The sequence below is a fragment of the Gobius niger genome (genome assembly GCF_951799975.1).
Source record: "Gobius niger genome assembly, contig: SCAFFOLD_103, whole genome shotgun sequence".
NCBI lineage: Eukaryota > Metazoa > Chordata > Actinopteri > Gobiiformes > Gobiidae > Gobius > Gobius niger.
This window is the reverse complement of record NW_027639083.1, coordinates 20,001-47,631: the sequence shown is the minus strand read 5'-3', so window position 1 is coordinate 47,631 and position 27,631 is coordinate 20,001. Positions and strand designations below refer to the sequence as shown.

At 46.9% G+C, this 27,631-nt stretch overlaps 3 protein-coding genes across 3 annotated transcripts in view; 1 reads left to right on the top strand and 2 right to left on the bottom strand.

Annotated features, from left to right (window-relative positions):
- Positions 1-3,604: 3,604 nt before the first annotated feature.
- plin6 (perilipin 6) lies at positions 3,605-16,343 on the top strand (the record flags this gene model as incomplete). The annotated part of the gene is made up of 8 exons (XM_079583355.1): positions 3,605-3,636; positions 4,176-4,253; positions 4,336-4,456; positions 4,608-4,690; positions 10,009-10,246; positions 10,707-11,152; positions 13,065-13,159; positions 16,043-16,343. The coding sequence occupies exons 1-8, from the start codon at positions 3,628-3,630 to the stop codon at positions 16,341-16,343; spliced, it is 1,371 nt and encodes a 456-aa protein (XP_079439481.1). The 5' UTR covers positions 3,605-3,627.
- A 1,503-nt stretch (positions 16,344-17,846) lies between these two features.
- LOC306982911 (membrane-spanning 4-domains subfamily A member 4A-like) lies at positions 17,847-21,534 on the bottom strand. Its single transcript, XM_079583353.1, has 6 exons — positions 21,315-21,534; positions 21,148-21,249; positions 20,451-20,507; positions 19,567-19,731; positions 18,055-18,168; positions 17,847-17,982 (listed from the first exon to the last, which is right to left on the bottom strand). The coding sequence occupies exons 1-6, from the start codon at positions 21,522-21,524 to the stop codon at positions 17,932-17,934; spliced, it is 699 nt and encodes a 232-aa protein (XP_079439479.1). The 5' UTR covers positions 21,525-21,534; the 3' UTR covers positions 17,847-17,931.
- Positions 21,535-26,207: 4,673 nt separating this feature from the next.
- The window catches only part of adam15 (ADAM metallopeptidase domain 15), a gene marked incomplete at its 5' end in the record, with an annotated part of 19,222 nt that continues 17,798 nt past the window's right edge, over positions 26,208-27,631 (bottom strand). The window contains one exon of the mRNA XM_079583354.1: positions 26,208-26,472. Coding sequence (XP_079439480.1) covers positions 26,406-26,472 — 67 coding nt within the window. The 3' untranslated portion in view covers positions 26,208-26,405. The remainder of the gene's footprint in view (positions 26,473-27,631) is intronic.

Here is a 27,631-nt window from a genome sequence, read left to right as displayed (position 1 = left end):
GCGACCGTGCTACCGTGCTAACATGCTACCGTGCTAACATGCTACCGTGCTAACATGCTACCGTGCTACCGTGCTACCGTGCTAACATGCTACCGTGCTACCGTGCTAACGTGCGACCGTGCTACCGTGCTAACATGCTACCGTGCTAACATGCTACCGTGCTAACATGCTACCGTGCTACCGTGCTACAGTGCTACCATGTGACCGTGCTAACGTGCGACCATGCTACCGTGCTAACGTGCTACCATGCTACCGTGCTACCGTGCTACCGTGCTAACATGCTACCGTGCTAACGTGCGACCGTGCTACCGTGCTACCGTGCTACCGTGCTAAAATGCTACCGTGCTAACGTGCGACCGTGCTACCGTGCTACCGTGCTACCGTGCTAACATGCTACCGTGCTAACGTGCGACCGTGCTACCGTGCTAACGTGCTACCATGCTACCGTGCTACCGTGCCACCGTGCTAACGTGCTACAGTGTTACCGTGCTACAGTGCTACCGTGCTACCATGCTACCATGCTACTGTGCTAACATGCTACCATGCTACCGTGCCACCATGCTAACATGCTACCATGCTACCGTGCTTCAGGGGTCGAGAGTTACATAGAATTATCCTTGTTATTGTCTGGGGGGGTGTGGCCTATAGCACAGGACACTCGGCCCTGACCAGACTGTACTCTCTCCTGCTCTGCGGTTTTGTTCCTTTTACACTTTCACACTTTTACACTTCGGCCCAAAACCTCTGAGCGAAATAAATGCTCAAATAAATAAAAAAGGCCGGTTCAGCTTTACCCAAATCTAAAATGTGACGAAAAACAGACTTTTGTTTTGTTTTTACTCTGATGTTTCTCTAAATGTGATTTATTTTCCAGGAAGTGGACGTCGGGGGAAGGGGGCGGAGCGGTGGGCAGAACTGACCAATCCCAGAGCTCCTCTCGACTCCCGCGCTTTTCTTCACAACGTTTTAATCACGAGTTTCTGTTTATTTATGATTTAAACTAAAATGTCCCGTATTTAATAAAGCTGATGATTATGAAGCCGTCGAGTCTCTTCTTCTTCTTCTTCTTCTTCTTCTTCTTCTTCTTCTTCTTCTTCACAGTTTATCACAGGACTCACAGGAGGTCTGATGAAACATGAGCCCCTGAGAGGCCCCGCCCCCTGAGAGGCCCCGCCCCCTGAGAGGCCCCGCCCCCTGAGAGGCCCCGCCCCCGGAGAGAAGAGGACAGTCATGAGGAAAACGCGGCGTGAAACCAAACGCAGTCACAAGATTGAGCTCAGACTCGGCCTTTGTTCCTCAGGTTTAAACTCAAATCAGGAACTTTTCATCACACGAGAGTTTTAACAGAAACAAATCATCAAACAGAAGAAAAGGAGTAGGTCTTAGCTTTCAAATGAGGAGTTACTCTGGCCTACTTCTATCTTATTTTTTTTTTCACAATAAAAGCCCCAATTTTTTTTTTAAGTAAAAGACTTCACTTCACTTCACAATTAAAGCCCTTCATTTCAACAATAAAAGACTTTTTTTCAGAATAAAAGACATTTTTCACAATAATAGCCCAAATTTTTCAAAGCAACAGACTAAATTTTCACAATAAAAGCCCTTCATTTCATCAAACAGAAGAAAAAGGTTTTGATCAGTTTAGTAGGTCTTAGCTTTCAAATGAGGCGTTACTCTGGTCTTTCTTTTTTCACAATAAAAGCCCTTCCTTTGAACAATAAAAGACTACATTTTTCAGAATAAAAGGCTAGATCTTTCACAATAAAATCCCTTAATTTTCAAAATAAAAGTCTTGATTTTCACAATAAAAGGCTGATTCTTTCAGAAGAAAAGACAACATTTTTCACAATAAAATACATATTTTTCACAATAAAAGCCTTAATTAAAAAAAAATAAAAGACTACATTTTTCACAGTAAAAGCCCTTGATTTTCAAAATTAAAGTCTTAATTTTCACAATAAAAGACATTTTTTTTCAGAATAAAAGCCCTTCATTTCATCAAACAGAAGAAAAAGGTTTTGATCAGTTTAGTAGGTCTTAGCTTTCAAATGAGGCGCTGCTCTGGTCTTTCTTTTTTCACAATAAAAGCCTGAAAAGTGTCCTCTTGTTATACTGACCATAAACCCGTTAAACTCATTAAAGTCGTTAAAGTCGAGGTGTTTTCAGGCTCCTGTGAAGAGTTCCTATTGTACATGTTTTGTTTGTGCCACAGCAGATCTGATCTGTGACTCTGAGTGTTTTTAGTTTCTAAAAGCGAACATTAAAGGAGTAACAGGAGCTCTTTGTCTGAAAGGCTGAGGTCAGACTTCTCAGGAAATGTTCTAAAACATGCACAATAGGGCCCGCTGTGGGATTTCCAGATACACGTCATTAAAGTGGAGCCGGATCCGATGCATTGGTCACAGACTGATGATGTCACGGCGGCTCGACCAATCAGACGCCGCCGCCTGAGACTTAAAAAGAGACGCCGTTCTGGGACCAGGGATGAGAGTCTGCACGACGACCACGACGACCACGACCACGACATGGGGTAAGAAGAACTTTCGTGAGAGCTTTGTCATGTTTTTTGTCGTGTTTTTGACTTTTTTTGCCGTGTTTTTGTTGTGTTTTTGTTGTATTTTTTGTCTTTTTTTGTTGTGTTTTTGTTGTGTTTTTTGTCTTTTTTTGTTGTGTTTTTGTTGTATTTTTGTCATGTTTTGTCGTGATTTTGTCGTGTTTTTGTCGTGTTTTTATCCTCGTTTTTGTTTTTTTTTGTCTCAGTTTTGAAGTTTTTTTTGATAAACCTTTAGATTTGGGTAAAGCCAAAGCGTGTGTTTCCTGTGTTTCCCGTGTGATGTGAAGCGTGTTGATTCTGACGCCGGGGGGAAAGTCCGACTGTGACCCGTGTGTTTGTGATGAGGTCACGGCGCCGCGCTCTGATTGGCTGATTTCACGGCGGTTTGTTTTGAACAGAGGCTCAGCCTGTGGATCAGCGGATCAGCTGAGCTCAGCCCCAAACCACATGTTCATGTACAGCCTGTGGGCCGCTTGGAGACGGTGACCGGGCCGGGTCGGGCCGGGCCGGGTCGGGCCGGGCTGGGCCGGGCCGGGCAAATCTTAAAAATCTGAACTGACTCACATAACTTCAACAGCACGAAGTGACTTCCTGTTCTAATCCAGCTCGCCAAAATAAAAGCTCGTGTCACTGGTTGGTTCAGAAGGTTCTTCCAGCTTTGTTAAACTAATGAATAAGACGGGGCTTTTATTTTGGCGAGCTGGATCGAAACAGGAAGTCACTTCTTGGCGGCGCTGTTGAAGTTATGAGTCGGTTTACTGGAAATAAAACTGTAGTTGTTTTATCTTTAATGTCAATATTTTGCCCAGATTTAATAAGAAATGTAATTATTATCTGCAGTATTTATGCACTTCTTCAGGGGTCAGAGGTCAGGGGTCAGGGGTCAGAGGTCAGGGGTCAGAGGTCAGGGGTCAGAGGTCAGGGGTCAGAGGTCAGAGGTAAGAGGTCAGGGGTCAGAGGTCAGGGTCAGGGTCAGGGGTCAGGGGTCAGAGGTCAGGGTCAGGGTTTGTTTGTGTTCTCAGCTGAAGCCGTTTCTCTGTGGCAGGTTTGGAGAGACTGAGTTCGAGTGGAAGATGCTGGAGGTGAGAACATGAACTCAGGACCGGTTATTACTCGGTTATTACTCGGTTATTACTCGGCCGTTACTCATGTTTTTATTTAAACTTTTGTGTCATTACGAACATGAGGCAAAAATGCAACAAGACATTTTGGTAAATATTTAAAATATTAGACAGTTTTATGCAAATGAAGCTCAGTATTTTCATCAGTTATTTATTGTTTGTTTGTAAAACCAATGAAGAAATTCAATCAGTTGTTCCTTTTTCTCAGTTTGTAACACGTCATTTCTAAAAATAAAAATACATTTATTTAACCGTAATTTAAGCAGGAAAGTCTCACTGAGATGAAGAATCACAGTGAAGCTGTAGCTTTATCCGAACCAGAGAAATACAGAATGACGTCACAAACAAACAACACCAAAAATACAAAACATGAAACATGCTAGTGCTGGTTTTAGTACTAGCCTAGCACTGGTTATGGCACTAGCATTGTGCTATGCATGCTAGCACTAGCCTAGCACTAGCATAGCCATAGCTCTCTGTAACGCTCTCTCTCTCCTCAGTCCAGCGCCGTGATGCGAGTGGCGAGGATGCCGTTGGTCCAGTCGGCGCTGCAGTCTTTAAGCTCCGCCTACATTCAGGTAAGTGTGTCCTGAAGCCCCGCCCTCTCCCAGGTAAACACCGCCCCGCCCGCCTTCTGAAACTGCTCTCCATTGTCCACAGGTCAAGGGGCGTCACCCGCTGCTGCAGATCGTGGGGGGCGTGGCCGAGCTGGGCGTGGTCAGCGTGTCACAGGCGGCGCTCAAACAGGCCTCGCCCCTTTTACAGAGCCTGGAGCCTCAGAGTGAGTGACCCCGCCCCCACATGCTCATTGTCCAATCAGACCTCATAGTAACCTGACCTGACCGACCTCAGACCGGCCTGACAGTGTCGGGCACAGAGGTCAGAGGTCGTAAGAGGGAGGAGCCATAACTACAGATGTTTCTCTGTTCCAGTCGAAGCAGCGAATTCTCTGGCGCTCGTGGGTTTGGATCGACTGGAGCAAAACTTACCCGTCCTCCAACAGTCCACGGACCAGGTGATCCGGAGGGAAAGACCGATATCTGACCGATATATCTGACCGATGTCTGACCGATATCTGACCGATATATCTGACCGATATCTGACCGATATATCTGACCGATATCTGACAGATATATCTGACCGATATCTGACGATATCTGACCGATGTCTGATCAATATCTGACCGATATCTGACCGATGTCTGACCGATATATCTGACCGATATCTGACCGATATCTGACCGATATATCTGACCGATATCTGACCGATATATCTGACCGATATCTGACCGATATATCTGACCGATGTCTGATCAATATCTGACCGATATCTGACGATATCTGACCGATATATCTGACCGATGTCTGACCGATGTGTGACCGATACCTGAACGATATCTGACCGATGTCTGACCGATATGTAACCGATATCTGACCGATATCTGACCGATATCTGACCGATATCTGACCGATGTCTGACCGATATCTGACCGATGTCTGATCAATATCTGACCGATATCTGACGATATCTGACGATATCTGACCGATGTCTGACCGATATGTGACCGATATGTGACCGATATGTGACCGATATGTGACCGATATGTGACCGATATGTGACCGATGTCTGACCGATGTCTGACCGATGTCTGACCGATATGTGACCGATATGTGACCGATATGTGACCGATATGTGACCGATATGTGACCGATGTCTGACCGATATCTGACCGATATCTGACCGATGTCTGATCAATATCTGACCGATATCTGACGATATGTGACCGATATGTGACCGATATGTGACCGATGTCTGACCGATGTCTGACCGATATCTGACCTATATCTGACCTATATCTGACCGATGTCTGATCAATATCTGACCGATATATCTGACCGATATCTGACCGATATGTGACCGATATGTGACTGATGTCTGACCGATGTCTGACCGATGTCTGACCGATATGTGACCGATGTCTGACCGATATCTGACCGATATGTGACCGATATGTGACCGATATGTGACCGATATGTGACCGATATGTGACCGATATCTGACCGATATGTGACCGATATCTGACCGATATCTGACCGATGTCTGACCGATATGTGACCGATATCTGACCGATGTCTGACCGATATCTGACCGATGTCTGACCGATGTCTGACCGATATCTGACCGATATCTGACCGATATCTGACCGATATATGACCGATATCTGACCGATGTCTGACCGATGTCTGACCGATATCTGACCGATATCTGACCGATATCTGACCGATATATGACCGATATCTGACCGATGTCTGACCGATGTCTGACCGATGTCTGACCGATATATGACCGATATCTGACCGATATCTGACCGATGTCTGACCGATATATGACCGATGTCTGACCGATGTCTGACCGATGTTTGACCGATATCTGACCGATGTCTGACCGATATCTGACCGATGTCTGACCGATGTCTGACCGATGTCTGACCGATGTCTGACCGATATATGACCGATATCTGACCGATGTCTGACCGATGTCTGACCGATGTCTGACCGATATATGACCGATATCTGACCGATATCTGACCGATATATGACCGATATATGACCGATGTCTGACCGATATATGACCGATGTCTGACCGATGTCTGACCGATGTCTGACCGATATCTGACCGATGTCTGACCGATATCTGACCGATATCTGACCGATATCTGACCGATATATGACCGATATCTGACCGATGTCTGACCGATGTCTGACCGATGTCTGACCGATATATGACCGATGTCTGACCGATATCTGACCGATGTCTGACCGATATCTGACCGATATATGACCGATGTCTGACCGATGTCTGACCGATATCTGACCGATGTCTGACCGATGTCTGACGATATCTGACCGATATCTGACGATATCTGACCGATATATGACCGATATGTGACCGATATGTGACCGATATGTGACCGATATGTGACCGATATCTGACCGATATGTGACCGATATCTGACCGATATCTGACCGATGTCTGACCGATATGTGACCGATATCTGACGATATCTGACCGATATGTGACCGATATGTGACCGATATGTGACCGATATCTGACCGATATGTGACCGATATCTGACCGATATCTGACCGATGTCTGACCGATATGTGACCGATATCTGACCGATGTCTGACCGATATCTGACCGATGTCTGACCGATGTCTGACCGATATCTGACCGATATCTGACCGATGTCTGACCGATATATGACCGATATCTGACCGATGTCTGACCGATGTCTGACCGATGTCTGACCGATATATGACCGATATATGACCGATGTCTGACCGATATATGACCGATGTCTGACCGATGTCTGACCGATGTCTGACCGATATCTGACCGATGTCTGACCGATATCTGACCGATGTCTGACCGATATCTGACCGATGTCTGACCGATATCTGACCGATATCTGACCGATGTCTGACCGATGTCTGACGATATCTGACCGATATCTGACGATATCTGACCGATATATGACCGATATCGCCCTCCTGACCCTGTAGTGTGTGTGCGCCCCCTGCAGGTGGCCTCTCACCTGCGTGACGCCTCCTCCTGACCCTGTAGTGTGTGTGCGCCCCCTGCAGGTGGCCTCTCACCTGCGTGACTCCTCCTCCTGACCCTGTAGTGTGTGTGCGCCCCCTGCAGGTGGCCTCTCACCTGCGTGACTCCTCCTGACCCTGTAGTGTGTGTGCGCCCCCTGCAGGTGGCCTCTCACCTGCGTGACTCCTCCTCCTGACCCTGTAGTGTGTGTGTGTGTGTGCGCCCCCTGCAGGTGGCCTCTCACCTGTGTGACGCCTCCTCCTGACCCTGTAGTGTGTGTGTGTGTGCGCCCCCTGCAGGTGGCCTCTCACCTGCGTGACTCCTCCTGACCCTGTAGTGTGTGTGCGCCCCCTGCAGGTGGCCTCTCACCTGCGTGACGCCTCCTCCTGACCCTGTAGTGTGTGTGTGCGCCCCCTGCAGGTGGCCTCTCACCTGTGTGACTCCTCCTGACCCTGTAGTGTGTGTGCGCCCCCTGCAGGTGGCCTCTCACCTGCGTGACGCCTCCTCCTGACCCTGTAGTGTGTGTGCGCCCCCTGCAGGTGGCCTCTCACCTGTGTGACGCCTCCTCCTGACCCTGTAGTGTGTGTCGCCCCCTGCAGGTGGCCTCTCACCTGTGTGACGCCTCCTCCTGACCCTGTAGTGTGTGTGCGCCCCCTGCAGGTGGCCTCTCACCTGTGTGACTCCTCCTCCTGACCCTGTAGTGTGTGCGCCCCCTGCAGGTGGCCTCTCACCTGCGTGACGCCTCCTCCTGACCCTGTAGTGTGTGTGCCCCCTGCAGGTGGCCTCTCACCTGTGACTCCTCCTCCTGACCCTGTAGTGTGTGCGCCCCCTGCAGGTGGCCTCTCACCTGCGTGACGCCTCCTCCTGACCCTGTAGTGTGTGCGCCCCCTGCAGGTGGCCTCTCACCTGCGTGACGCCTCCTCCTGACCCTGTAGTGTGTGCGCCCCCTGCAGGTGGCCTCTCACCTGCGTGACGCCCTCCTCCTGACCCTGTAGTGTGTGCGCCCCCTGCAGGTGGCCTCTCACCTGTGTGACTCCTCCTCCTGACCCTGTAGTGTGTGTGCGCCCCCTGCAGGTGGCCTCTCACCTGTGTGACTCCTCCTCCTGACCCTGTAGTGTGTGCGCCCCCTGCAGGTGGCCTCTCACCTGCGTGACGCCTCCTCCTGACCCTGTAGTGTGTGTGCCCCCTGCAGGTGGCCTCTCACCTGTGTGACTCCTCCTCCTGACCCTGTAGTGTGTGTGCGCCCCCTGCAGGTGGCCTCTCACCTGTGTGACTCCTCCTCCTGACCCTGTAGTGTGTGTGCGCCCCCTGCAGGTGGCCTCTCACCTGTGACTCCTCCTCCTGACCCTGTAGTGTGTGCGCCCCCTGCAGGTGGCCTCTCACCTGTGACTCCTCCTCCTGACCCTGTAGTGTGTGCGCCCCCTGCAGGTGGCCTCTCACCTGTGACTCCTCCTCCTGACCCTGTAGTGTGTGTGCGCCCCCTGCAGGTGGCCTCTCACCTGCGTGACGCCTCCTCCTGACCCTGTAGTGTGTGCGCCCCCTGCAGGTGGCCTCTCACCTGTGTGACCCCTCCTGACCCTGTAGTGTGTGTGCGCCCCCTGCAGGTGGCCTCTCACCTGTGTGACTCCTCCTCCTGACCCTGTAGTGTGTGTGCCCCCTGCAGGTGGCCTCTCACCTGTGTGACTCCTCCTCCTGACCCTGTAGTGTGTGTGCGCCCCCTGCAGGTGGCCTCTCACCTGTGTGACTCCTCCTCCTGACCCTGTAGTGTGTGTGCGCCCCCTGCAGGTGGCCTCTCACCTGTGACTCCTCCTCCTGACCCTGTAGTGTGTGTGCGCCCCCTGCAGGTGGCCTCTCACCTGCGTGACGCCTCCTCCTGACCCTGTAGTGTGTGCGCCCCCTGCAGGTGGCCTCTCACCTGTGTGACTCCTCCTCCTGACCCTGTAGTGTGTGTGCGCCCCCTGCAGGTGGCCTCTCACCTGTGTGACTCCTCCTCCTGACCCTGTAGTGTGTGTGCGCCCCCTGCAGGTGGCCTCTCACCTGCGTGACGCCTCCTCCTGACCCTGTAGTGTGTGTGCGCCCCCTGCAGGTGGCCTCTCACCTGTGTGACTCCTCCTCCTGACCCTGTAGTGTGTGCGCCCCCTGCAGGTGGCCTCTCACCTGTGTGACGCCTCCTCCTGACCCTGTAGTGTGTGTCGCCCCCTGCAGGTGGCCTCTCACCTGTGACTCCTCCTCCTGACCCTGTAGTGTGTGCGCCCCCTGCAGGTGGCCTCTCACCTGTGTGACCCCTCCTGACCCTGTAGTGTGTGTGCGCCCCCTGCAGGTGGCCTCTCACCTGTGTGACCCCTCCTGACCCTGTAGTGTGTGTGCGCCCCCTGCAGGTGGCCTCTCACCTGTGTGACTCCTCCTCCTGACCCTGTAGTGTGTGTGCGCCCCCTGCAGGTGGCCTCTCACCTGTGTGACTCCTCCTCCTGACCCTGTAGTGTGTGTGCGCCCCCTGCAGGTGGCCTCTCACCTGTGACTCCTCCTCCTGACCCTGTAGTGTGTGCGCCCCCTGCAGGTGGCCTCTCACCTGTGACTCCTCCTCCTGACCCTGTAGTGTGTGCGCCCCCTGCAGGTGGCCTCTCACCTGTGACTCCTCCTCCTGACCCTGTAGTGTGTGCGCCCCCTGCAGGTGGCCTCTCACCTGTGACTCCTCCTCCTGACCCTGTAGTGTGTGTGCGCCCCCTGCAGGTGGCCTCTCACCTGCGTGACGCCCTCCTCCTGACCCTGGATGACCTGCAGCTGTGGTTGGTGGACGGGCTGGACGCGGCGCTGGAGCGCCTGGAACGCGGCGCCGAGGTGGCGTGGGCGGGGCTTCGGCAGGTTCAGGGGTCGGCGGTGGGCGTGGCCGCGGCCTCTGGCCTCGACGAGATCCTGACGAGGCTGGAGGAGATCACGGCGCTGTACCTGCCTCTGCCGCCCACACTACGTAAGCCAGATGCCTCCTCGCCTCACCGCCTTCATTCCAGATTCATCCAGGAGGAACTCCAACATTTTACTTGGTTCTCCTCTGGTTCCTCCTCTCAGGATGTTTCTCCTCTCGTTGTTCTAATCTCTCGGTTCTCCTCTGGTTCCTCCTCTCAGGATGTTTCTCCTCTTGTTGTTCTAATCTCTCGGTTCTCCTCTCGGTTCTCCTCTCGGTTCTCCTCTGGTTTCTCCTCTCAGGATGTTTCTCCTCTTGTTGTTCTAATCTCTCGGTTCTCCTCTCGGTTCTCCTCTGGTTCCTCCTCTCAGGGCTGCAGTGGGAGCAGAGGGTGCGTCAGTTCCTCCTCTTGTTGATCTAATCTTCTTCTCGGTTCTCCTCTGGTTTCTCCTCTCAGGATGTTTCTCCTCTTGTTGTTCTAATCTCTCGGTTCTCCTCTGGGTTCTCCTCTTGGTTCTCCTCTCAGGGCTGCAGTGGGAGCAGAGGGTGCGTCAGTTCGAGGAGGACGACGAGGACGAGCCGAGCGTGTGGACTCGAGTTCGCAGCCTGGTTCTCCTGGTGGCTCTGCAGATCTACCACCGCCTGGTGAAGACCCGTGAGCAGCTGAGGCGAGGCCTGAGCGGCCTGAAGACCACGGCCGCCGCCGCGGGGCTGGGCCCGATCCTGGACCTCCTGGGAGACCTGCTGCAGTCCCTCCAGAACCTGCCGGGGGCGCTGTTGTCCCGCGCACAGGGCCTGAGGCGGGACGCGCTGCTGGAGCTCGGGGCCAGGTCCCGGGCCGTGGTCCAGTGGGGTCCGGTCCAGAGGGTGGTGGAGCTCCCGGACCAGATCCAGAACTTAGTGAGGGACCTTCAGGAGCTCAGCAAGCTCCTGCTGCAGCTGGTGATCAACGCCACGCCCCTTTATGACATGGTAACAGGCCACGCCCCTTTATAACACGCCACGCCCCTTTATGACATGGTAACAGGCCACGCCCCTTTACAACACGCCACACCCCGTTATGACATGGTAACAGGCCACGCCCCTTTACAACACGCCACGCCCCTTTATGACATGGTAACAGGCCACGCCCCTTTACAACACGCCACGCCCCTTTATGACATGGTAACTACAACATGCCACGCCCCTTTATAACACGCCACGCCCCTTTATAACATGGTAACTACAGCTGGCCACGCCCCTTTAGAACACGCCACGCCCCTTTATAACATGGTAACTACAGCAGGCCACGCCCCTTTATAACACGCCACGCCCCTTTATAACATGGTAACAGGCCACGCCCCTTTATGACATGGTAACTACAGCTGGCCACGCCCCTTTATAACACGCCACGCCCCTTTATGACATGGTAACTACAGCTGGCCACGCCCCTTTATGACATGGTAACAGGCCACGCCCCTTTACAACACGCCACGCCCCTTTACAACACACCACACCCCTTTATGACACGCCACGCCCCTTTATGACATGGTAACAGGCCACGCCCCTTTATAACTGGCCACGCCCTTTATGACATGGTAACAGGCCACGCCCCTTTATAACACGCCCCTTTATGACACACGCCCCTTTATGACATGGTAACAGACCACGCCCCTTTATAACACGCCCCTTTATGACATGGTAACAGGCCACGCCCCTTTATAACACGCCCCTTTATGACATGGTAACAGGCCACGCCCCTTTACAACACGCCACACCCCGTTATGACATGGTAACAGGCCACGCCCCTTTACAACACGCCACGCCCCTTTATGACATGGTAACAGGCCACGCCCCTTTACAACACGCCACGCCCCTTTATGACATGGTAACAGGCCACGCCCCTTTATAACATGGTAACTACAACATGCCACGCCCCTTTATAACACGCCACGCCCCTTTATAACATGGTAACTACAGCTGGCCACGCCCCTTTAGAACACGCCACGCCCCTTTATAACATGGTAACTACAGCAGGCCACGCCCCTTTATAACACGCCACGCCCCTTTATAACATGGTAACAGGCCACGCCCCTTTATGACATGGTAACTACAGCTGGCCACGCCCCTTTATAACACGCCACGCCCCTTTATGACATGGTAACTACAGCTGGCCACGCCCCTTTATGACATGGTAACAGGCCACGCCCCTTTACAACACGCCACGCCCCTTTACAACACACCACACCCCTTTATGACACGCCACGTCCCTTTATGACATGGTAACAGGCCACGCCCCTTTATAACTGGCCACGCCCTTTATGACATGGTAACAGGCCACGCCCCTTTATAACACGCCCCTTTATGACACACTCCCCTTTATGACATGGTAACAGACCACGCCCCTTTATAACACGCCCCTTTATGACATGGTAACAGGCCACGCCCCTTTATAACACGCCCCTTTATGACATGGTAACAGGCCACGCCCCTTTATAACACGCCCCTTTATGACATGGTAACAGGCCACGCCCCTTTATGACATGGTAACAGGCCACGCCCCTTTATGACATGGTAACAGGCCACGCCCATTTATAACACAGTAACTACAGCAGGCCACGCCCCTTTATAACACGCCACGCCCCTTTATAACACAGTAACTACAGCAGGCCACGCCCCTTTATAACACGCCACGCCCCTTTATAACACAGTAACTACAGCAGGCCACGCCCCTTTATAACACGCCACGCCCCTTTATGACATGGTAACAGGCCACGCCCCTTTATAACATGGTAACTACATTGTGAGTACTGCAGTAGTATGTGTGAGTACTGCAGCAGTATTTGAGTACTGCAGCAGTATTTGTGAGTACTAGTGGAACTAAAGTAGTAGTAACATGTTACAGATCCAGCAGCCGTCGGAGCAGGAGGTCGAGGATTTTCTGAACCAACACGACTTCACCACCAGCTCGTCCCGACGCAGCTCCTCTAATGCTAACAGGTGAGCTAACGCTAACAGGTGAGCTAATGTTAACAGGTGAGATAATGTTAACAGGTGAGATAATGCTAACAGGTGAGCTAATGCTAACAGGTGAGCTAGCGCTAACAGGTGAGCTAATGCTAACAGGTGAGCTAATGTTAACAGGTGAGGTAACGCTAACAGGTGAGCTAATGCTAACAGGTGAGCTAATGTTAACAGGTGAGCTAATGCTAACAGGGGAGCTGACGCTAACAGGTGAGCTAATGCTAACAGGTGAGCTAATGCTAACAGGGGAGCTGACGCTAACAGGTGAGCTAATGCTAACAGGGGAGCTAACGCTAACAGGTGAGCTAACGCTAACAGGGGAGCTGACGCTAACAGGTGAGCTAATGCTAACAGGTGAGCTAATGCTAACAGGGGAGCTGACGCTAACAGGTGAGCTAACGCTAACAGGTGAGCTAATGCTAACAGGTGAGCTAACGCTAACAGGTGAGCTAATGCTAACAGGTGAGCTAACACTAACAGGTGAGCTAGCGCTAACCGGTGAGCTAATGCTAACAGGTGAGCTAATGTTAACAGGTGAGGTAACGCTAACAGGTGAGCTAATGTTAACAGGTGAGCTAATGCTAATGGGTGAGCTAACGCTAACAGGTGAGCTAACACTAACAGCTAAGCTAATGCTAATGGGTGAGCTAATGTTAACAGGTGAGCTAACTCTAGCAGACCGGCTGTTTCCTTGCCATTGACCTCTGCTATTGTTTTCCACGTAGGACTGTCAGCATCGTTAGAAGTTTTTCCGGCCGCTCAAAGGGGCGTGTCTGAAAAAATGATGCAATATTTCTGCATGGACCTCGCGGACGCATAAAGTATAATCCCAGCATTAGCACTAGCCGTGGTCGCACTAGCTGCATTAGCACTAGCCACATTGGCACTAGCAGCGTTAGCACTAGCCGCTTTAGCATGAGCCACGCTAGCATTAGCCAGGTTAACATTAACCAGGTTAGCACTAGCCAGATTAGCATTAGCCCTGTGGCAGGCATATCGGGGACAGGAAGAGAATCGGAGCTAGCGAACGCTGGAGAATCGGGGCTACGGTGTTTAGCGCATGCGCAGCCTCGCATGTTTACGGCGGCTCTTTGATACTTTATTGATCTCACAGATGGAGAAAGTGTTAATTAGGCAATGTGTAAATTATGTCGGCGATATTTATGTAAAAAACATTGAAATAAATAATTGTAATGATGATAGAAATGATAATAACGATTATGAAAGATTTGACAAAGCAAAGCAGCTTTATGAGGACCTAACCTATTTAAATCTTATATTTGGCTGCCTTGTGTGTAAATATATAGGCCTATACATATTATCATAGATTGTACATTTTTTAATAGTCAATTGTTGTGTTTTTGTTTAGTCAAATCTGATCGTTTATAATTGTTATTATAATTTATATCATCATCAACATCATTATTTTGTTCATTTGTATTTTCTATAAATATACACAATTTACAACTTGTTGTTCTGTTGCTTTGTCAAATCTTTCATAATCGTTATTATCATTTCTATCATCATTACAATTATTTATTTCATGTATTATAAATATCGCCGACATAATTTACACATTGCCTAATTAACACTTTCTCCGTCTGTGAGATCAATAAAGTATCTATCAAAGAGCCGCCGTAAACATGCGAGGCCTGCGCATGCGCTAAACACCGTAGCCCCGATTCTCCAGCGTTCGCTAGCTCCGATTCTCTTCCTGTCTCCGATTCACTTCCTGTCCCCGATATGCCTGCCACAAGCCCTGCTAGCAGTAGCCAACATCATTAGTCATGTTAACATTAGCCTGTTAGCATTAGCTATGTTAGCACTAGCCGCATTGGCACTAGCAGCGTTAGCACTAGCCGCTTTAGCATGAGCCACGTTAGCATTAGCCAGGTTAACATTAGCCAGGTTAGCATTAGCCAGATTAGCATTAGCCCTGCTAGCAGTAGCCAACATCATTAGTCATGTTAACATTAGCCTGTTAGCATTAGCTATGTTAGCACTAGACACATTGGCACTAGCCGCGTTAGCACTAGCCGCTTTAGCATAAGCCACGCTAGCATTAGCCCGGTTAGGATTAGCCAGGCTAGCATTAGCCCTGTTAGCAGTAGCCATGCTAGCATTAGTCATATTAGCATTAGCCTGTTAGCATTAGCTATGCTAGTAGCGTGCTAGAATCAGTCAGATTAGCATTAGCCAGGTTAACATTAGCCAGGTTAGCATTAGCCAGATTAGCATTAGCCCTGCTAGCAGTAGCCAACATCATTAGTCATGTTAACATTAGCCTGTTAGCATTAGCTATGTTAGCACTAGCCGCATTGGCACTAGCAGCGTTAGCACTAGCCGCTTTAGCATGAGCCACGTTAGCATTAGCCAGGTTAACATTAGCCAGGTTAGCATTAGCCAGATTAGCATTAGCCCTGCTAGCAGTAGCCAACATCATTAGTCATGTTAACATTAGCCTGTTAGCATTAGCTATGTTAGCACTAGACACATTGGCACTAGCCGCGTTAGCACTAGCCGCTTTAGCATAAGCCACGCTAGCATTAGCCCGGTTAGGATTAGCCAGGCTAGCATTAGCCCTGTTAGCAGTAGCCATGCTAGCATTAGTCATATTAGCATTAGCCTGTTAGCATTAGCTATGCTAGCATTAGTCATATTAGCATTAGCCTGTTAGCATTAGCTATGCTAGCATTAGTCATATTAGCATTAGCCCTGTTAGCAGTAGCCATGCTAGCATTAGTCATATTAGCATTAGCCTGTTAGCATTAGCTATGCTAGTAGCGTGCTAGAATCAGTCAGATTAGCATTAGCCGCACCTAAATGTTCTGGCTCATTTGTCTTTTATCTGATCCTCAGCCTGTTCCTGAAGGCGATGGACGGCCGCCCTCGCCGGCGCAGGAGTCTTTATTCTCTGGCGGCTCGCGGCGCCATGAGTCCTGAGCCCAGACGCCAATCCGTGGAACAGGAAGCCCCGCCCCCCGTCCCTGAAGGCCCCGCCCCCCGCCGCCCTTCTGCCACCGACCTCCTCCTCGCGCCGCTGCGGCAGTTCGTCTCCCAGAGTCAGAGGGCCTTCGAATACCTCAGCCCCAACGAGGGCGAGCGCGAGGAGGAAAGAGAGGAGCAGGAGGAGCAGGAGGAGGAGGAGGATGAGGAGTGACCGGAGGATCCCGACACCTGAGACCACCCCAACATCACCCCCACATCACCCCCACATCACCCCCACATCACCCCCAATATCACCCCGACATCACCCCCACTCTGGCATCGACCAAATAAAAGTATCGAAAGTGAAAGACGAGTTACATTTTGTGAAAAAGGGGAAAAAATTGGAACAAATAAATTGGGGGGAAAGAGAGAAGAAAATGTGAAACAATGTTTTTTCTTTTGTCGTTTAAGGAAGTTTCTTGGTTGTTTTGCCTCAAATAAATAATACGAATGTAAATGGAAGGAAAAGGAATAAATGAACATGATTCTGTTTCCTGGGTTTATGTGACAGAGGTTCTAGTTTAGGGATCGGAAAAAGTATCGTTCAGGAATCGTATCGAAAACCGAGTATCGTTAAAGTGCTGGTATTGGAAAAAATAACGGTACTCAGGAGTAAGCGGAGACCACCCAGAGACCACCCCAACTAAACCCTAACAAAACCCCAACAAAACCACAAGAGGAGGAGTGCGAGGAGTGACTGGAGAAACACAGAGCTCTTTTTACTTCTTGTTGGTTATGAAACATGATAAACAAATGTAAAACTCTTCCTGATTGTGGTTGTTTAAATTTTAGCTCATATTTAGCTCTTAAATATTATTAACCCATGAATGTCTGTTATAAAAGCCTTAAATAAACTCTTTCCCCTGTGCTCACTTTCATTCTTGTAAACATCATGAATCAGCCCTGAACACAGTCGCCCTCTGCTGGTCAGACGCAGTAAAGACACTTAAAGACTTTTTGATTTGTTTATTTCTCAAAAGGAAATGATTTTTGCAAAGGATATTTTACAGAGACAAAAGTGCAACTGCAGATTCAGGAAAACCCCGGAGAAACATTTGATTTAGTTGAAGAGCGAGAAGAATCAGCGAGAAGCAGAGCCGGGTCTCGTCTGGGGGAACGTTCTCTTCAGACCCAGGATTAAAACACACTTGGTTGTTTCAGCTCAAATAAATTGACATTTTAGATGAACCTGATGTTGTGAATCTGCAGATCTTCCACACATGATTCTTCTGTTTTCTGGTTCTAGATATCGGTATCGGTATCGTTAAAGTACAGGTATCGAAAAACGGTCCCAGCTCGACCGAAAAGTGCTTATAAAACGTAAAAGCAAGCGCTCTAGAAGTCTCGTTCAGGCCCCTCCCTCTCTCTCTCTCTCAGGCCCCTCCCTCTCTCAGGCCCCTCCCTCTCTCAGGCCCCTCCCTCTCTCCTCTCTCAGGCCCCTCCCTCTCTCCTTTCTCAGGCCCCTCCCTCTCTCCTCTCTCAGGCCCCTCCCTCTCTCCTCTCTCAGGCCCCTCTCCTCCTTCAGGCCCCTCCCTCCCTCTCTCAGGCCCCTCCCCCTCTCCTCTCTCAGGCTCCTCCCTCTCTCAGGCCCCTCCCTCTCTCCTCTCTCAGGCCCCTCCCTCTCTCCTCTCTCAGGCTCCTCCCTCTCTCAGGCCCATCCCTCTCTCCTCCCTCTCTCCTCTCTCAGGCCCCTCCCTCCCTCCCTCTCTCAAGCCCCTCCCTCCCTCTCTCAGGCCCCTCCCCCTCTCCTCGTGGTGCGTTCAGGGGCTGTGCAGTAAACTCTCGTCGCTCCCGGCCTCAGACAGAACCATCTGAAACAGGAAACAGAAGGGTTTACAGGATGGAAATGGTGATCAGTCTTGAGCTGCAGTTCCCAGTCTCACCTGCAGGGGGCGGTGCTGCGCTGCCTTGATGGAGAAGGAGGAAACCGTGAGGGAGAAGGCCAACTGCAGAACCAGCAGGACCAGGAACAGGCCCTGGAGGCCCATCACCATGTTCTGCAACCGGAGAAACAGAGACACTACAGGGTTAGAGTCTCACTAACGCTAACAGCTAAGCTAATGCTAATGGGTGAGCTAACGCTAACAGCTAAGCTTATGCTAACAGGTGAGCTAATGCTAACAGGTGAGCTAATGCTAACAGGTGAGCTAATGCTAACAGGTGAGCTAATGCTAATGGGTGAGCTAATGCTAACAGGTGAGCTAATGCTAACAGGTGAGCTAATGCTAATGGGTGAGCTAATGCTAACAGGTGAGCTAATGCTAACAGGTGAGCTAATGCTAATGGGTGAGCTAATGCTAATAGGTGAGCTAATGCTAACAGGTGAGCTAATGCTAACAGGTGAGCTAACACTAACAGGTGAGCTAATGCTAACAGGTGAGCTAATGCTAACAGGTGAGCTAACACTAACAGGTGAGCTAACACTAACAGGTGAGCTAACGCTAACAGCTAAGCTAATGCAAACAGGTGAGCTAACGCTAACAATTGAGCTAACACTAACAGGTGAGCTAACGCTAACAGCTAAGCTAATGCTAATGGGTGAGCTAATGCTAACAGGTGAGCTAATGCTAACAGGTGAGCTAATGCTAACAAGTGAGCTAAGGCTAACAGGTGAGCTGACGCTAACAATTGAGCTAACACTAACAGGTGAGCTAACGCTAACAGCAAAGCTAATGCTAATGGGTGAGCTTATGCTAACAGGTGAGCTAATGCTAACAGGTGAGCTAATGCTAACAGGTGAGCTAATGCTAACAGGTGAGCTAATGCTAATGGGTGAGCTAATGCTAACAATTGAGCTAATGCTAACAGGTGAGCTAATGCTAATGGGTGAGCTAATGCTAACAGGTGAGCTAATGCTAACAGGTGAGCTAATGCTAATGGGTGAGCTAATGCTAATAGGTGAGCTAATGCTAACAGGTGAGCTAATGCTAACAGGTGAGCTAACACTAACAGGTGAGCTAATGCTAACAGGTGAGCTAATGCTAACAGGTGAGCTAACACTAACAGGTGAGCTAACGCTAACAGCTAAGCTAATGCAAACAGGTGAGCTAACGCTAACAATTGAGCTAACACTAACAGGTGAGCTAACGCTAACAGCTAAGCTAATGCTAATGGGTGAGCTAATGCTAACAGGTGAGCTAATGCTAACAGGTGAGCTAATGCTAACAGGTGAGCTAAGGCTAACAGGTGAGCTGACGCTAACAATTGAGCTAACACTAACAGGTGAGCTAACGCTAACAGCTAAGCTAATGCTTATGGGTGAGCTAATGCTAACAGGTGAGCTAACGCTAACAGGTGAGCTAACGCTAACAGTAAAGCTAATGCAAACAGGTGAGCTAACGCTAACAGCTAAGGTAATGCTAATCTCACTACAGGGTCAGGGCCCTGGGACTCACGTCGAGGCTCCACAGGCCGTAGTTGAAGTTCACACAGCGATAATAATCCAGCCCGTCACAGAGGCGCTCTGTGGGGCGGGGCCCGGCGAGGAGCCAGCTCAGGTAGGCCACGCCCCCCGCGCTGAGGAGCGAACTGAGCATGCTCCAACCGGCCGCCAGACGCACCTGAGAGAGGTCAGAGGTCAGAGGAAACACGTTTGCTAAGGGATGATGTCGTTTATTCTCTACAACAGTGACATCAGATCAGTGTCATTGTAGAGTCGACGACGAGCTCTACAAACATTTACCCCCCCCCGGAGCTCACAGCCTCTCGCAGCCGTTTGGACGCTTTGTTCCAGAAGCTTTTTAGATTTGGATAAAGCCGAACTGGGGAAAATGTGCTCAGTTCAGGAGAGGGTTCAGAGGTTCAACTCCTGAGACACATTTACAAACCGGAACTTTAAAAACATAGAGGAGGTGGAGGAGGTGGAGGAAGTGGAGGTGGAGAAAGTGGAGGAGGAAATGGAGGAGGAGGAAATGGAGGAGGAGGAGGAAATGGAGGAGGAGGAAATGGAGGAGGAGGAGGAAATGGAGGAGGAGGAAATGGAGGAGGAAATGTAGGAGGAGGAAATGGAGGAGGAGGAAATGGAGGAGGTGGAGGAAATGGAGGAGGTGGAAATGGAGGAGGAAATGGAGGAGGAGGAAATGGAGGAGGAAATGGAGGAGGAGGAAATGGAGGAGGAAATGGAGGAGGAAATGGAGGAGGAAATGTAGGAGGAGGAAATGGAGGAGGTGGAGGAAATGGAGGTGGATTTTCAGGAGGAGGTGGATGTGGAGGAGGTGGAGGTTCAGGAGAAGGAGGTTCAAGTGGAGGTGGATGTGGAGGTGCAGGAGGAGGCGCTCACCGAGAACTGCGTGGTGGCCTTGGCGGCTCTGAGCGTCACGGCTCCCGTCACGATGAACTGCACAAACAGAAGGATCAGGATCAGGTCAGTCCAAAGCCCAGATAAACACCAGTCCAAAGCCCAGATAAACATCAGTCCAAAGCCCAGATAAACATCAGTCCAAAGCCCAGATAAACATCAGTCCAAAGCCCAGATAAACATCAGTCCCAAGCCCAGATAAACATCAGTCCAAAGCCCAGATAAACATCAGCCCAAAGCCCAGATAAACATCAGCCCAAAGCCCAGATAAACATCAGTCCAAAGCCCAGATAAACATCAGTCCAAAGCCCAGATAAACATCAGCCCAAAGCCCAGATAAACACCAGTCCAAAGCCCAGATAAACATCAGCCCAAAGCCCAGATAAACATCAGCCCAAAGCCCAGATAAACATCAGCCCAAAGCCCAGATAAACATCAGCCCAAAGCCCAGATAAACATCAGTCCAAAGCCCAGATAAACACCAGCCCAAAGCCCAGATAAACATCAGCCCAAAGCCCAGATAAACATCAGCCCAAAGCCCAGATAAACATCAGCCCAAAGCCCAGATAAACATCAGTCCAAAGCCCAGATAAACACCAGCCCAAAGCCCAGATAAACACCAGCCCAAAGCCCAGATAAACATCAGTCCAAAGCCCAGATAAACACCGGCGTTTCTCACCAGGACGGCGGCGCCGACGGGAGCGTGCGGCAGCAGGATCCGGTGGAAGAGCGCCGTGAGGCTGAAGAGCACGCACATCAGGCCCAGGAACAGCTGGAACACCTGGAAACACCACAGACAGACTCAGTCATGAGCGCGGCCAGCAGGGGGCGCTCACGCGGCCTCACCCCCATGATGACGGGCTCTCCGCGCAGGAACGTGGTCGTCATGGCGTCCAGCTTCTCCGGGGCGGGGGGCGGGGCTTTGGCGGGGAGGGGCGGGGCTTGTGCGGCCTCTGCGGGCGTGTCCTTCAGGGCCACGCCGTTCAGCTCGCTCTGAGGGATCACCTGGGTCACGATGACCACGCCCCCAACACGCGTGATGGTGGACGACGCCATCTGTGGACGGGAGAGGAATTACAGCGACAGCAGTGGCTTTACTTTGAACAAACAAAACCAGAAAGAATGGAAACATGGGAAAATGAAAAAATTGAAAAAAAATGAAAAAATGGAAAAATTGAAAAATTGAAAAATTGGAAAAATGAAAAAATAAAAAAACTGAAAAAATGGAAAAAATGAAAAAATGGAAAAATGGAAAAAAAATGAAAAAATGAAAAAATGAAAAAATGAAAAAAATGGAAAAAAAAATTAAAAATGGAAAAATTAAAAAAACACAACAAATTTAAAAATAATTGAAAAATGAAAAAAATGAAAAAATAAAAAAATTGAAAAAAGGAAAAAATGAATTCCTCTCTTTAGATCCAGGTTTTGATGCTGTCGGTCCAGGGACAGGAGTAAAGGAAGTCACTTGTTTGTTTTTTACAAATTTTGCCCAATAATTTTTTCCTTTTTTTTCAACATTTCTTCCCTTCAATTTTTCATTTTTGCTTAGTTTTTCATTTAGTTTTTTCAAAATGTTTTTGCCCTAATTTTTCCTCATTTGTTCATAATTTTTTTGCCCAACATCCTTTACATTATTTCTTATTTTTAACCCGATTTCCCCAAATTTTCCAAATTGTTTTCCCTCGTTTTTTATGACTAATATTTTATCCCACTCTCCATTCTGAAGTAACTGTACTTCTGTGATTAGTTTCACCACATGGTACTTTTTACTTCTCCTTCAGTCGTTTTGTAATGAAGTATTTCTTACTTGAGTAAAATTATAGTTACTTTATCCACAGGGAGTAAATCTTATAATCATATTTCCTTATGTTTCTGACCTTTTCTTTGGAAACGCTCGGATATTTACTTTAGTGTCTCATCAGTTACTCAGTTACTCATCAGTTACTCAGTTACTCATCAGTTACTCAGTTACTCATCATTTACTCAGTTACTCAGTTACTCATCATTTACTCAGTTACTCAGTTACTCATCATTTACTCAGTTACTCAGTTACTCATCATTTACTCAGTTACTCAGTTACTCATCATTTACTCAGTTACTCAGTTACTCATCATTTACTCAGTTACTCAGTTACTCATCATTTACTCAGTTACTCATCAGTTACTCAGTTACTCAGTTACTCATCAGTTACTCATCAGTTACTCAGTTACTCAGTTACTCATCAGTTACTTCACCTTTGTTGGTTTGACATTTTACTGTTTAAAAATAAAGCCAAGTTTCACTAAAGTTTGACTTATTTTTTAATCTAAACTAAAATAGTAAAAATCAAAGCAGTTTCCTTTTCCGACACAAACCTCTTAAAGGAACAGGCCGAGATATGTTCTTACCTTAGACGAGTTCACGTGTACCTGTCTGGTCGTCACGCGTGTCCTCAGTCACGTTAGCATTTAGCCTCTTTAGCTCCAAACCAGGGGAACTATATTGTGAGGCGTAATAATACCAGGAGTAGTTTGGCAATACAGTTCCCCTGGTTTGGAGCTAAAGAGGCTAAATGCTAACGCCGCCTGTGCTAACGTGACTGAGGACACGCATGACGAGCAGACACGTGAACTCGTCTAAGGTAAGAACAGATCTCAGTCTGGAAACAGACTTTAACCTCTTAACTCCCGTCTGAACCGAGAGCATTTTCTCCAGTTCAGCTTTACCCAAATCCTGTAGGCCAGTGTAACGCCTCATTTGAAAGCTAAGACCTACAAAACTCATCTAAATGGATCTTTTTCCTCACGTCATTTTTTTGTCAATTTTTTGTCGGTTTTTTTTCCATATTTTTTTCATTTTTTTTGTCGTTTTTTGTCAATTTATTTGTCCTTTTTTTGTCATTTTTTTTCATTTTGTTCATTTTTTTCCATTTTTTTGTCAATTTATTTGTCATTTTTTTCCATTTTTTGTCATTTTTTTGTCATTTTTTGTCAATTTTTTGTCCATTTTTTTGTCAATTTATTTGTCTTTTTTTGTCTTTTTTTGTCATTTTTTTGTCGTTTTTTTTCATTTTTTGTAGTTTTTTGTGTGATTTTTTCATCAATTCTTTATCAAATTTTTATCATTTTTTGTCACATTTTTATTAATTTCTTCTGACATTTTTGTCACATTTCCATCAATGTTTTCATCTCAGTTCCGTCACTATTTTCTCACCTTTTTTCCAGAAGCTTTTGGATTGGGGTAAAGCCAAACTGTTGAAACTGTGCTCGGTTCAGGCGGGAGTTAAGGGGTTAAATTCTGGCTTTAGCTCGAGTTACTAAACCTCTTAAGTCCCGCCTTCTCCAGCTCGGCTTTACCCAAATCCATGAAGTCCCAGAGAAAACGCCTCATCTGAAAAACTGATCGGATTTGTCACATTATTGTTGTGTTTTCATCCTCGATTTGACGCTTTTTTTTCTAGAAGCTTTTAGATTTGGGTAAAGCCGAGCGAACACGTGGGGTCAGAGGTTAAAATGTAGTGACTAATATACTCAGTTACTCACAGTACTCGAGTAGCAGGTACTTTTTACTTTATTCACTGTTTCTGAGTAAAAAACACTCACGCGCTCAGAGGAAACAAACAAACAAAACGTGACGCATTTACGTTCGTGGAAGTTTAAACGTAACAGATTCGAGGCGTTGTGTTTCCTCGCGCTCTGACGCAGATTCTTCCCACTTCCGGGTTCCTCGAGTCTGTTTTAAACGGAACTAAAGCGCGAGTCAGAGAGAAGAGTCTCACCTCGGGTCAGGAGAGTCCGGTTCGGGTCTGCTCGGGTCTGGGTTCGGGAGAGTTCGGGAGAGTTCGGGCTCCTCGTGCGCGGCAGCTCCGGGTTCTGTAGAGAGGGGGCGGGGTTTACGGGAAATGCACGGACGGTAAAGGCCCCGCCCCCTACAGCTGTGTTTGTTTGTGATTTATTAACCTCTTACTTTCCACTTCACCAGGCTGGCTTTACCCAAATCTAAAAGCGGAGTGAAAAAAAAAATAGAAACGAAAACGAGTAATAGTGATGTATGTGTTTAAATAATCGACAAAAAACATGATCATGAGGTGGTGAAGAAGCAGCAAAAAGGCCACAGAAAAAACAACTACAAACATGTGTGAAAAAAGCAACAACAACAAAAACAAAGCGGAAAAAACGTCACAAGAAATTGACAAAAAATGACAAAAAATGACAAAAAATGACAAAAAAAGACAAAAATATGACAAAAAAATGACAAAAATGTGACAAAATGTGACAAAAATGTGACAAAAATGTGACAAAAATGTGATACAAATTTGAGAAAAAAATGACAAAAATTTGCTAAAAAATGGACAAAAAAAGACTAAAATGCAACAAAATGTGACACAAAAATTTACAAAAATGTGATAAAAAATGACAAAAAATTGATAAAAAACTGATGAAAAAAGTAACAAAAATGTGTCAAAAAATTTACCAAAAAAATGACAAATAAGTTACCGTCAGTTTTGTAGGTCTTCCTATGGGCTGTAACCCTTCAGATTTGGGTAAAGCTGAACTGGAGGAAGTGCCCTCAGGGGTTAAAGGTTAAACTGAGATTTCCTGGATCAGTTTCTCAGTTTTATCTTTCAGGACTTTTCGCTTCCTCGTGAGTGATGTAGTAAAGTAAAGTAATGAAGTATCTGTACTCGTACTCGGGAAAGTGTGAGTAAACGTTACAGAGCTGACGGGGCTGTGGCAGCGCCACCTGGTGGCCGGGCCGAACAGGATTGTGTTGTAGCTTTGGGCCTCGTTTAAACTGTTTAACCCCTTAACCCTCGCCTGAACCGAGCACATTATCTCCACTTTACCCCAATACGAGCGCAACGCGCTCGTATTGGATTTTTGCCCTAAATTCAATAAGGTGAAAAAAAAAACTTTCACATCTCCAAATTTCAAAAACGAACTCGTCCTAGGGCGTTGAACGCAGCGACTCCCCGGTCGCTCCAGATCATCTACACATGTGGGGCATTAAAAGTTATTAAAAACTTTCTAATAGGATTTCCGGTGTTGTCATGGCAACGCCATTAATGTGGCGTTCGTTTTCGGCGTTCGCCGTCACCTTCGAAGAGTCATAACTCGCACATACTGTGGCCGATTTTAGTGAAACTTGAATCGTTGGTCGAGTCGTCGGCCCCGGATGTTTTGATATGGGAATTTTGAAAATGGGCGAGATAGCGCCCCCTGCAGAGCACCGAATAAAAATGAATGGAGAAAAAAAGTAAACTTTGTCGTAGACAAATAAAATTTGGCACAGACATCCGTCACGTGACCTCGATCAAAAAATAAATTATGGCCACGCCCATTTCCCTGCTGTGTTGCCATGGCAACGACCCGATATAAAGTTTGGCGTAGCCAAACAAAAATTGGTACACACCTTCGTCATGACTGTCCGAACAAAAAAGTACATTACGTGGTTGCTAGGCAACCCACACGAAGTCGGCCATTTTGGGAAATATTGTGTGATCTGGCGCCGAAGGCGCCGTTTCTAGCCTTTGCTGTTTTCTAAACTCGACCGAGGGTGGCAGCTTCATTTTAACCACGTAGGGCGCGGCAGCGCCCCCCGGTTATTGCGGTGGCGTGCGACGGCGTGCGCCAACCGGCCAACGCTGCTCGCGAGGGCCTCTAAATGCCGCTTGCGGCTTTAATTCTTCTTATTATTATAGTTAGACATAAATGAATTTCCACAAGTAGAAAAAGCTCCTGTTTCATTAAACACAAAGGAAGTGACTCTCGGTGTGAAAAGCGTTTAATGAAGCTCAGAGCGAAAAGAAAAGTCTGTTTGTAAAAGAGTTCACAGTGAGTCCAGTCTCCCCAGGACAGACGACACCTCAGAGGCTTCAGTCCTGAGTGGGCGTGGCTTAAGGCTGGACTCCGTTTCCCAGAGTGCTTTGCGTGGGCCTGTAGGGGGCGCTGTGGTCGGTCACACCATGTACTCGGTGAGGTCGGCTTCACTGGGCGAGCCGCGGATCGGGGGCAGCGGGGGCGGCCTGGACACACACACACAAACACACAAACAACACACTTTACAACAACAACAACAACACACTTTACAACAACAAACTTTACAACAACAACAACAACAACACACTTTACAACAACACACTTTACAACAACACACTTTACAACAACAACAACAACAACAACACACTTTACAACAACACACTTTACAACAACACACTTTACAACAACAACAACAACAACACACTTTACAACAACACACTTTACAACAACAACAACAACAACAACACACTTTACTGTTTCATTTCCCCCCCAAAAAAATGTCCCCAAAAATTAAATAAAAATCTGAAATCTTCAAAACTTTTTTTTTACGTTTTCCAAAATAAAAAATAATATTAATAAAAAATAATATTAATAAAAAATAATATTAATAAAAAAATAATATTAATAAAAAATACTATTAATAAAAAATAATATTAATAAAAAAATAATATTAATAAAAAATAATATTAATAAAAAATAATATTAATAAAAAATACTATTAATAAAAAATCATATTAATAAAAAAATAATATTAATAAAAAAATAATATTAATAAAAAAATAATATTAATAAAAAAATAATATTAATAAAAAATAATATTAATAAAAAATACTATTAATAAAAAATAATATTAATAAAAAAATAATATTAATAAAAAATAATATTAATAAAAAATAATATTAATAAAAAAATACTATTAATAAAAAATAATATTAATAAAAAATAATATTAATAAAAAATACTATTAATAAAAAATCATATTAATAAAAAAATAATATTAATAAAAAAATAATATTAATAAAAAATACTATTAATAAAAAAAAATATTAATAAAAAAAAAATATTAATAAAAAATAATATTAATAAAAAATACTATTAATAAAAAAAAATATTAATAAAAAAATAATATTAATAAAAAATAATATTAATAAAAAAATAATATTAATAAAAAATAATATTAATAAAAAAATAATATTAATAAAAAAATAATATTAATAAAAAATAATATTAATAAAAAATACTATTAATAAAAAATAATATTAATAAAAAAATAATATTAATAAAAAATAATATTAATAAAAAATAATATTAATAAAAAAATACTATTAATAAAAAATAATATTAATAAAAAATAATATTAATAAA